The 12,131-nt window shown below is 44.3% G+C and overlaps 1 protein-coding gene across 1 annotated transcript; it reads left to right on the forward strand.

The window, feature by feature from the left end:
* Positions 1-2,679: 2,679 nt before the first annotated feature.
* Positions 2,680-6,871, forward strand: LOC123410518 (probable methyltransferase PMT18). Its single transcript, XM_045103466.1, has 6 exons — positions 2,680-2,865; positions 3,919-4,628; positions 4,710-4,920; positions 5,024-5,321; positions 5,775-6,242; positions 6,380-6,871. Exons 2-6 carry the CDS (start codon positions 3,945-3,947, stop codon positions 6,606-6,608), a joined length of 1,890 nt encoding a protein of 629 aa, XP_044959401.1. The 5' UTR covers positions 2,680-2,865; positions 3,919-3,944; the 3' UTR covers positions 6,609-6,871.
* The last annotated feature ends 5,260 nt before the right edge of the window (positions 6,872-12,131 follow it).

The following is a 12,131-nucleotide window of genomic DNA, read 5'->3' on the forward strand; positions in this document are numbered from 1 at the left end:
CAAGCGCCGCTGCGGGGAGCAGGAGGAGGAAGCTCGTCGCCGGGAGCAGGAGGAGGAAGCCCGTCGCCAGGAACAGGAGGAGGAAGCCCACCGCCGGGAGCAGGCGGAGGAAGATTTTTTTTACAACATCATCTGTGTTGCAAGATTTTTTTTTGCAACGAATGTCTTGTTGCAGGAATACGACACAACAGTATCTATGATGAATAAAAAAAATGCAACCTAACCTATGTTGCAAAAAAATTCTTCCGCACCAGTATCTATGTTGCAAAAAGGCGAAGGAAAAAAAATTCTGCAACAAATCAATTGTTTCTGAAACTCGATAGTTGTTTCAGGAATTAATGGATCAAAAGTTTATTTTCTGCAACAAAGCGATTGTTTCTGCAACTCGATCGTCGTTTAAGGAATTAAGTCCAGGAGCGGATCGGACGGCTACGTGCGAGATCGAACGGCTGTCGAGGTGGTGGATGTTTAGTAGATATCCACCGGTGAATGCGTAGCAGCCTTTAAAGAAAAAAAGTAAAAAACAATAAAAATATAAAAGTGGAAGACACAAAAATAAAAAGTGGGTTAGAAACCGTGTAGATGGATTTCAAACCAGTAAAAACTTGGGCTGGAATATTTTAGAAGATTCATGAAACCGGTTGTGATGTATTCATTCACCACATAAATTGGGCCAACACATATCAGTCATATCTGTGTGAATCAAGAACAACTTGACGCAAAGCGCGTCAAATAGAGAATTTGGGCCATCTCCATTTGCTTCTCTTTGTAGGTGTATGTGAACACCTTGTCCATCACGGTACATGACCCCCTGTGGGAGAGCAATTAACTAAGTGGTAGTTTCCCAAGGGTTACTTTGGGTGAGTTGAGAGCGCGCCCCTTGATGTGCTATCACGCCATGGATGCTTTCTCGGGATTTTATTATTTTTATTTTTGATACGTGTTTTTTGGGTTTTAGATGTTTTATTTGATTTTTTTTCCGTGGTTTTCCCTAGGTTTTGGACAAAAAAGATCTCGGCACGAAGTCATGAAGATCAGTTAACTTGGGATCTAGTTTAAAGATCTCGACGAGAGAAATCCAAACGATGACGTTTTGTGATATAGACACATGGTTTAAGAGACGCGAGGTTTTGAATAAACGAATCTACAAGAAAAGAAGAAGAAAAAGCTCCCAAGTTGCGCAATTGGTCTTTGCAAGGAGTACCCCTTAATTTTGCGAAATTTCGCATATACTTAGTATACAAATGTAAGTGTGTTCAGAATTGTTTTTCTGATTTTTTTCGCGCTGCAGGATTTTAAAATTTGAAAAATTTCCTCCTATTGCTCGAGCTCCGTTAACATTTATTTAATCTCAAAAGCACCAACATGACACATTCCGCGACCAAATAGGAGCATGACGCACGGAGTAGATAAAATTGCACAGGCCCATTGGGTAGAACAGCAGCAAGCAAAGACATACTCCCTTCGTCCGGAATTACTTATCGCACAAATGCATAAAAATGATGTATTTAAAACTAAAATACATCTAGATACGTACATTCTTATGACAAGTATTTTCGGACGCATGAAGTAGAAATAATCCACCTCACGACCTCCCATTTCTCAAAAAGAAAACCTTATGACCTCCCACTAGTTAGTGCCTACTCCTAGCCAATTCAACCGATGAGTCCCAATGAAAGAAGCGCAACGCGAACATTAAAGAACCAATAGTGGCATCAAAACTAAAAACATTTCCTGAAAAGGTGTGAACAATTTTCCAAGATTCAAATAACTGTTTGAGATTACCAACAGTTTTTGGCAAATGCCACTTTTTTTCTACTCCCTCTGTAAACTAATATAAGAGCATTTAGAACACTACTTTCGTAATCTAAATGCTCTTATATTAGTTTACAGAGGGAGTAATTTATAAACAAAATTTGAAATGGGAAAATTCTGAAAGTCCCTAATATTTTTTTGAGAACACAACTTTTTTGAATTTGAGATTTCTTGTAAAGCGGAAATATTTTTTTGAATAACATTTTTTGAAAACTGAATGATTTTTGTAAATTACCAATCATTTTTCGAAACCTAAAACGTTTTATAAAATTCTAAACAATATATTGAAAAACCAAATGTTTTTGTAAACTGCCGAACATTTTTTGAAAGTGGAAACATTTTAGAAAATTATTTTTCAGAAAAGTCAAACATTTTTCAAAATCGTCAAACGTCTGTTTTGGAAACAAACACATTTTTTAAACCCCTACCAAATTAGAAACTTATAACATTTAAAAAAAACTCCCAAAAAATTATAACATTTTATTTGAATGCATTTTTTTATCAAATCATCATTTTCTCCTGAAGAACGAGAATATTATTATAAAATTCAAAAATAAGTTGAATATAAAGTAGAAATAAGCATGAAAAAGGAAAAAGGAGAACACGAAGTAAAAGAAAAAAGTAAAAAAAATATAATAAAAAAAGTGGAAGAACCCCAGAAGGCTGGAATTTCCGCAAAAGGCACAATAAAAATGGTAGAAGCCCCCAGTGAATGGAGGCTGGCCGGCCCACGGGCCTGGGCCTGGGCCGTCTCGTGGGCCCACGTGCCAGAGTAACAAAAAAGCAAGCGCCAGAAATATATTAGTAACCAACTACTCCCCTTTCTATAACCATCCTAAACACGCGGGTTACTAGATTTGGTTCCCCCCTTTCTTCTCCAACCAATCCAATTCTTCGGGGCCGCCGCCACCGCCACCGCCACCGCCGTCGCCGCCGGATTGCTTCCTCGCCTCGTCCGTCCGTCGACACTGCTGCAGCCAGTGCCAGGGGAAAGCGCCGAGGGTGAAAGTGGGGTGCGCCGCCCCCCTGGAGCTCGCTACAGGGGAAGAGGTAACCTTATCCCGCACCAGCTCGCTCGCACTCTCCTTCCATCCATCCATCCGTGCGAGGCCGGCCGCCGAGCTTAGGATACGGGTTTCGTTTCGAGGAACCCAATCCCATCTTACTAGTTCTTGCCGAGACCATGTTTCGACTGTAGATAGGGGTTTCATCCCCATCCCCTCCCCCTCCCCTGATTGCAAAGAAAGGATTTTTGCACGCCCAAAAAGATAGATTCTTTCTCCCCCACCACCTCTCTCTGGTTGCTGGTTGGTTCCTCAGGGCAATGGGACGATTTAATTCGTTAGGGAAAATTCATGGGCGGAATCTTATTCAGTTCCTCTGGATTTTTGGGTCTCGATCGACCCCCAACATCAGTGATGAGGGCCTGCCTGCCTGCCTGCTACCCTTTCCCTTTTCTTGCAGGTTCTTAATTAGTTTTTTGGTTGCTTCCTGCGATTGATTTCACTACTAGAAAATAATCATCAGCTGTTCCTCTGGATTTTTCGGTCTGAATTCCAAAACACTCCTTCTTTGCATTTGCAGTCTCTTAGCTTGGTTCATTTCGCTGGACTGCTGGGGAGGCCAATACATACATGTGCGCTTTGCTTCTTTATCCCCCACTCATTCTCTGCACATCATTGCGTTTTTCTTCTGTCGACAAACAGTGTCAGATAAGGATGATGCTACCTACAGTACTCATTAGCACCATTGCTCTTTCTGCTTTCTGCAGCTGCCATTCTTGTCTAGGGACAGGGAGAGGAAGACTAGGAGTACATGTCTTCTTCTATCTCCATTCCTTACTAGTTACTGCTCCTAGCTGCTACCACACACACTTTGCATTCTCTGTCTCCACAATCACATATTGAATTTAATTGCAAAAATTCCATCCTGTTTATGTTTCATACTTCTTGACTGCCTCATCTTGTTCGTTTCTGTAAACCAGACTTCTTGACTGCCTCATCTTGTTCGTTTCTGTAAATCCAAATTCTCAATCATTTCACTCCCCTGCCAAATGCTACTACTTCTCCGCATCCATATTTGCTGAGCTGCGGCTTCTTGCAGGTTCATTGCCCAAGGAGCAGGGCGGGATGCGCCACCCGGAATTCCAGAGGATGCGCGTGACGCTGGCGATCGGCGTGGTCGGCCTGTGCGCAACGGCGTACATCCTCGGCGCCTGGCAAGGCACCTCGTCCGCCATAAAGGCCGCCCCCCGGCCCGTGTACGCCAAGACGCAGTGCGGTGACACCCCCTCACAAACCCCCAGCAATGCTTCAGACACCATCAGCATCGCGTCGGTGCCGTCCTCAGGCGCCCGTCTCGATTTCCAGGCACACCACCGGGTGGCCTTCAACGAGTCGTCGCGAGCGACGGAGATGATCCCGCCGTGCCAGCTCAAGTACAGCGAGTACACCCCCTGCCATGACCCGAGGAGGGCGAGGAAGTTTCCAAAGGCGATGATGCAGTACAGGGAGAGGCACTGCCCCACGAAAGAAAATTTGCTCCGGTGCTTGATCCCTGCGCCTCCGAACTACAAGAACCCCTTCACGTGGCCGCAGAGTCGGGACTACGCCTGGTATGACAACATTCCACACCGGGAGCTGAGCATCGAGAAGGCCGTCCAGAACTGGATTCAGGTTGAGGGCGACAAGTTTAGATTCCCCGGTGGTGGCACGATGTTCCCGCATGGTGCTGATGCTTATATCGATGATATCGATGCCCTCATACCGTTAACTGACGGAAACATCAGAACTGCACTTGATACAGGATGTGGGGTGAGTTTACTTGGCAAATTTCTATGATATTGTTTCTTATCTCCAAAGGTTTTAGGATTTAAGGATCTGGTTGTTTTTCAGGTGGCAAGCTGGGGTGCTTTTCTTCTGAAGAGGGGCATCATCACCATGTCATTTGCACCAAGGGATTCACATGAGGCACAGGTACAGTTTGCCTTAGAGAGGGGAGTGCCGGCTATGATTGGAGTGATCGGAACCGAAAGAATCCCTTACCCTGCTAGAGCATTCGACATGGCACACTGCTCTAGATGTTTGATCCCATGGAACAAGCTTGGTAGGTTTTTCGTGACATTGTTACAGATTTTAGTTACATTGCACTGAACACATGTTCAATGAATGTATAAGTGGAGCTTATGTTTTATCATTCTTGTCTACAGACGGTTTATATCTACTTGAAGTAGACAGGGTTCTAAGACCAGGAGGCTACTGGATCCTCTCCGGCCCTCCAATCCGTTGGAAGAAGCACTACAAGGGGTGGCAGAGAACAGAGGAAGACCTGAAGCAAGAGCAAGATGAGATTGAGGACCTAGCAAAGCGCCTTTGCTGGAAGAAGGTGGTAGAGAAAGATGACCTTGCTGTATGGCAGAAACCTATCAACCACATGGAGTGTGCTAATAAACGGAAGGCCGACGAAACTCCGCAGTTTTGCAACAGCAGCGATGTGGACTCTGCTTGGTAAGGCTCCCATTTTGCTTTCTCTGAGTATTGTATTGTTTGTACGCTTGCAGTAGCTCGTTATCTGTAGTTCCGGAAAAACTTCTATTTCTGGCTGTTCTCATAGCAAGCATTTCCTGTTCTCTGAAAAACAAAGCAATTTAATTGGTTTTGCTAACACTATTCTGAACGGCGTCTTCTTAAGTCAAGTTAAGTATTAATGTATATCTTTCCTGTCAGTTTTGGAAACATTATACTATCCTTTCTCTGGATTTTTTTTTTGAAACGTCACCGGGGGCAGAGGTTTCTCTGCATTATGGCTCAGCACACTTACAATCGTACAATAACTTCCCATTGTAGCTACCTAGCAGCACACTAGTAGAGTCATAGATGCTTAGACCTCAAGATCATCACGTTGCATTCTCTGTTATTTTCTTGATCAGAAAAACACAAATTGACTGTGTGACAACATAGGTATAAGAAGATGGAGACATGCATATCTCCTCTGCCGGAAGTGCAAACCGAGGAAGAAGTTGCTGGTGGAGCCCTCGAGAACTGGCCACAAAGAGCGCTCGCAGTCCCCCCAAGAATAACCAAAGGTTTAGTATCAGGCCTCACCCCTGAGAAGTTCGAAGAGGACAACAAGCTGTGGGCTGAGAGGGTGGATCACTACAAGAAACTGATTCCCCCACTGGCCAAGGGGCGATACAGGAACGTGATGGACATGAACGCAGGGATGGGTGGTTTCGCTTCTGCGCTGATGGAATATCCGCTCTGGGTGATGAACGTGGTGCCTTCAGGTTCTGCCCCTGACACCCTTGGTGTCATCTACGAGCGGGGGTTCATTGGAACGTACCATGACTGGTGTGAGGCTTTCTCGACGTATCCCAGGACGTATGACCTCATCCACGCTGATAAAGTCTTCAGCTTTTATCAGGACAGGTAACGGAAATAACCGAAGATTTATTCCTTTTGTGTTGTTATAAGAAACTTCCAATTTAGCAAGTAGAGACGCTGGTGATTATCATCTTAGGCATGACTTAATTGTAATACTGATCAATTTTGGATAATGATTGCAGGTGTGACATAACATACATTCTCCTGGAGATGGACCGGATTTTAAGGCCTGAAGGGACGATGATCTTCAGGGATACTGTGGAGATGTTATTGAAGATACAGGCCATCACCGACGGCATGCGATGGAAGAGCCGGATCATGGATCATGAATCCGGGCCGTTCAACCCTGAGAAGATTCTTGTGGCCGTCAAAACTTACTGGACTGCGGAGGCTGCCCAAAAGCAGCAATAGCTATCGCCTTCCTTAGTTGTTCGACGTCATCTGCTGCAAAAGTTCAGACAGAAAACCTTTTTGTCGAGTCTTCATCGCCGGTTCTCTGTTAGCTTCAGGATATATCTGTATATAGTAGGTGGGAATTCGCTGTATCATCATCGATTTAATTTTGTGGTCTCTGACTCGTGAGTTGCATTGCGTGACACGACGTAGTGGTGTATACGATGGTATTCAGTCAACCGTTGGAAGAAGATATTTGCTCATAGTTTTGAGCAGATGAATGTGCTTCTATCTGAATCATTTTCTTTTTTTCAGTCTGGACAATTTTCACCCCAAGAAAGGGCAGACAAAGCGATCTTTTCAGCAAGGCGCAGAATCCAAATACGAAACATCTGCTCAAAAACTGGAACGCAGCCTGCCAAAAGAAAGGCTCGATTTGTGAACCAAATCTGAACAATCTTCGACTGAATGACTCTTTTTTTTTCACAAAATTCAGACTAAAAGAGGAGGCCCAGGTAGAATGTATGATGCCAAGCTGAATGTCTTTTGTTTCCGAACTATTTCTTCTTCACAATGCAAACAATCTTCAACAGGAAAGAGAACAAGACTGAACTGGTGTTGGGAAGTGACTTAACTTACAGTTCATCATCTGAATGAAACCTACTAGAGAAATTTCAAGTCAGTGATCGGTCTGACAGTGACCTGCTTGATTCATAGTAGTATTAGGTAGGAAATGGAAACTGGACATAAAAGCATTAATTAATCAGATAGTAAATCAAAATCAATGACACCAGCTTGCTCAATCTAACAATGCACGGAACGGAATCAAATGTCTAAACAAATTAGCATGATAAACTAATACTACAAGTTTTGGAGTACCATACTGCGGATCGACATCTCAAGGAAATATGCAACAACTTGTACGCTTGCTCACGTACCTTAGCCTTGGGGGTGCTATTACAGTCACAATGCTTCCGAAGGATATCAAGAAGCTTAAATTGTTGGAGAAATTGGTGCTATTACAGTCACAGTCTCTAATACCACCCCCCCCCCCCCCACTCACCCCTTCAAAATCATGGTGGATCAAATCACTAAATTTGGAGAGATAGAAGCGGTGTTGTAGTATGGGCCTTCATAATGAAATTCATCAACTGTAACTCGGAAGACACATACTGAAGAGCAAGAACCTAGTCTAGCACACTAGCACACACAAAAGAAGCACCAACACCAATATTCTTGGTGAGCTCATGCTTCACAAGGTCATGGATACTGTCTGACAAAAGGAGAGTGTGTGTAGTAGCTAAAACATCAAACTCCTCAACAGTGGCGGACCTAGAAATAAAATGGAAAGTGTGCACACTTTAACAAAATCGAGTTCTATTTCAATTAGCTTGCATAGGCCTTAAAAACAGCTCATTTTTATATGGTGAAAAATGTTTTCCAAACATCTGGGTGTGCCATTGCACACCTGGCACACCCCATAGGTACGCCACTGCTCCTGAAGTAAACATCGTAAACAAGTCACCTTTGTCGTTAAAACAGTCATAGCCCGCAACTCGGCCTCGGCACTCGAACGGAAAACTATAGTATGCTCCTTCATATTCCACGCAATGAGAGAACCATAAAAAAAACACAGTAAATAGAAAGTGAATAACAATATGAAGGATCACTAGCCATGTAGCATATTCGAATAGGCCTGAAGCTATAACAAACTAGAGAGGGGAAATAAAGATGACGAGAGATCGTGCCACGAAGATATCGTAGAACATGAAGAAGGTGACCATATTGAATCGAAGTGAAAGCGGAACAAACTAACTCAAAAATATGGACATGATAGGAGATATCCGGACGAGTGGAAGCTAGATAGATAAGGCTCCCAACATAATGATGATAACGTGTCGGATCAAACAAGGGATCACCATCAGAAGCACGATGATGAGCATTGATGTCCATATGAGTCTAAATAGTGCACTCATCAGTATAGAGCATTACGAGTAAGAAGATCCGGGATATACTTCTCTTGAGAAATAAAGAAGCCGTCAGAGGTAGGGGAAACCTCAATCCTAAGAAAGTAGTGAAGAGGATTAAGATTGGACATAAAAAACTGCCCACTCAGATGTGCCTTGACAAATGCAATGTACTGGGTCATCATCAGTGGTGACCATGTCATCAATATAGAAGAATAAGAGTTCAACTTCGAGGAGAAAGGTGAACACCATGTTTTTTTTCGTTTTCAAGAGGCACGGCCGTGTCTCTCGCGGAAGCAAAACCGTACCTCTCAAGAAAGCAAAATCGTGACTCTCGCAACAAAAAAACACGTTTTTTTCGTTTCCGGGAGACACGGTCGTGCCTCTCGCGAGAAAAAAAACAGAAAACACATTTTTCGCTCAAAAAATATATTTTTTGAAAAATAGATCGTCGAAAAGCTAAGAAAGACCGGTGATAAACTGAAAGACCAAAAAACCCTGAAAAAACCAATCTAAAAAACCAAAAACGTGTGCGAAAAATAAAAAACTAAATCCGAAGGAAACGCTTAGAACGTGGCACGTGGCGGCGACTGAGAACGCGCCAAGTGGGAGTACTCGTTGGGAAGCTCCTGAGGGAGTGATCACTGACTAGTTGCTCTTCCCCATCAACGACGCATGGCACTAGTAGGAAAAGGACCATTAGTCCCGTTTCAAAGGGTCTTTAGTCCCGCTTCTTCAACCGGGGCAAAACCATCGGGATTAAAGGCTCAAACCTTTAGTCCCGGTTGGCTTACAAACCGGGTCCAAATGAGCCCCGCGTGGACTAATGTGTTTTTTTCTTTTGCAAAGCAAAATACTACTCCTAGCTAGTACTGTACTACGCAGGAAGCACCTCATCGAGAGTGGCAAAATTGACAAAAATGACCCCTAGGACGAAAGAACTCACGGATTGACCCCTCGGGAGAAATAATTCACCGGCCTGACCCTTTTGTGTGGCGCCCGACACCTAGGCGCCACACTGTACTGTGTGACGCCTAGAGGTTAGGCGCCACACCCCCGACCACGTGGCAGGGAGGGCCCCACCCCCAGGCAGTGTGACGCCTAAGCCTCGGGCGTCACACATTGTAATGTGTGGCGCCTGACCCTTAGGCGCCACACACTGACTTACAGAGCCACGGGCCAGCCCCCTCCCCACCCCCCTCCCCACCCCCTCCCTCATTCCCCTCCCCCAGCCCCTCTCCCAGCCACTGCCCCCTCCCTCAAATCCTTCTCTACATCACCAAATCTGAAGGTTTGGAGCGGGCATTTGTTGTCCAATCACTCCCCTAAGGTAATCCCCACCTCTCCCCTCATTCTCATCCAAAGGAAAATCTTTTGTGTTCTTTTTTTTGCAAATTTGAGGAAACCCTAGTTTTTCATGAAATGTGGGATGTATATCATATTGTTTTATTTGTTTGTATGTTAGGATAAGGGGTATGATGGGGTTAGGATTAGGGTTGTTTGGATGTGTGCATTATGGTTGTTTTAGGGTTAGGCTATGGTTAGGCTAGGGTTAGGGATGTTTGGTTGTGTTAGGGTTATGATGGGGTTAGGGTTATTATAATTGTATGATTGCTTATAAAAAAGGTTCTATGTTTTGTTGTTTAGGTATGGGAAGAACATGTGTTTATGTTCATCACGTGGACAAGGATGCCTTTTTAAAAGGCAATATTGATCGGGACCCGGATGAGCTTGACATGGTGTTCGATTTTTGTCCTAGCTATGCTGAATTGTTGGAACAAGTCCGAAAGGATTTGAATTGGATGGACCCTAGTGATGTAGTTGAGTTTGCTGGTAGGCATAATGTGGGATTCGGAATGCACATTCGTTGGAAGACCATGCGTGTCAACTCCGAGCAACGTTGGCTTGCATACAAGGATACGGTGGCCGAATCACTAGACAAGGCTCTAGAGTTATTTGCCATGAAAACAAATGTTCCTAACTTATTGGATTTGAACCGGGTTTCCTCTTCGATTGTTGAAGCTATTCCTGCAACCATCAACGAAGAGGCCAGCATTGAACCTCTTTCTTGTGTGTATGAGGCTAACGAAGAGGTCAACATTGAACATGAACCATTGGTAGAGGCTAATTATGAGCACTATGATGATGGTAATGTTCTTCATGACAACAATCTTGGTGATTTGGACAAATATAATTTGCAAGAGACAATGGACCATTCCATTCCGTACTCACGTGGGTATGCCTCTGAGTCTGACGATGAGGGTCCCGATGAAGAAGTTGATGAGGAAGGGTTCACGGCAAAGGAGGCTGAAGCTTTCACGAAGGTATTAAAGCGTGATCACCGGACACCATTGTTCGAGGATCTTAGCCTTGCGGATGAAGCCGTGGTTGACGGAGGCGAAGGCATATTGTTTGGAGTTAGGCCACCTTCTCATCGGGACAGACATGGGAAGAATATTATTTTGCCGGGGTCAAAGTTCGAAACATTCTTTGAACTGAAGATGTGGTTGGATGAATATTCTGTTACGCATTACAGGCCACACAAAGTTGTTCATTCAAACATGAAGCTGCGTTACACGGTTGCTTGTGAGGATAGAGGTTGTCCTTGGATTGTCCGTGCAAGACCATGGAAAGGAGGGCCAGGATGGAACATTGTCAGTTGTATGCCTCACATGTGTCAAGGCAAGAGGGTTGATGGTGCCCTATCGTCGCAAAGCCATAGACAACTAACCTCCGAGTTCATCGCTTATAGGCTTTCCAACTCCATCTCCTCTCTTCCTACAATGAGCATAAAAAGCGTACAAGACCTTGTGAAAGCCCTCTTTCACTACGAGGTGAAATATGGTAAGGCATGGAAAGCAAAGCAAGCCGCATTCAAGATGTTGTATGGTGATTGGGAGGAAGCATACAACCGCATACCTAGGTTGTTGGGAGCTATTGCCCACACTAACCCGGGCATGGTTCATGTGGTCGAGCCGTATGGGGAGAAAACAAGGATTAAGAATGGAAATAGGGTTCGCGTATTTGGCCGTGCATTTTGGGCATTTGAGCAATGTGTGAGGGCTTTCCAGCACTGCCGTCCTGTCATCTCCATCGATGGCACGTTTTTGACCGGACAATTCAAGGGCACTTTGTTGGTTGCAATAGCAAGTGATGCCAATAACCGGTTGATGCCTTTGGCTTTTGCTTTGGTTGAGGCAGAGAACAATGTTAACTGGGAATGGTTCTTGCATATTTTGAGAACCAAAGTATTACCGTTTGAGAGGGAAATATGTGTCATATCGGATCGTCATCAAGGCATACTTAACGCGGTTGACATTGTCATTCCCGGCCATGCTCCTTTGCATCATCGATGGTGCATGAGGCATTTCTGTGCAAACTTCTACCGGGCATGTGGTAGCAAGGAGTTGGCGGATGATCTTCAGGATTGTTGTCAAGCATTTTCTGACAAACGATTTGCAAGATTGTACAATGCTTTGCTTGTAAACAAAAAACTTGATGCAGGTGGGCTTGAGTTTCTTAACAGGCACATTGAACTTTGGGCCAAGTGGGCACGAGCTTATGACGAAGATGG

This window comes from Hordeum vulgare, chromosome 7H (genome assembly GCF_904849725.1).
Source record: "Hordeum vulgare subsp. vulgare chromosome 7H, MorexV3_pseudomolecules_assembly, whole genome shotgun sequence".
NCBI lineage: Eukaryota > Viridiplantae > Streptophyta > Magnoliopsida > Poales > Poaceae > Hordeum > Hordeum vulgare.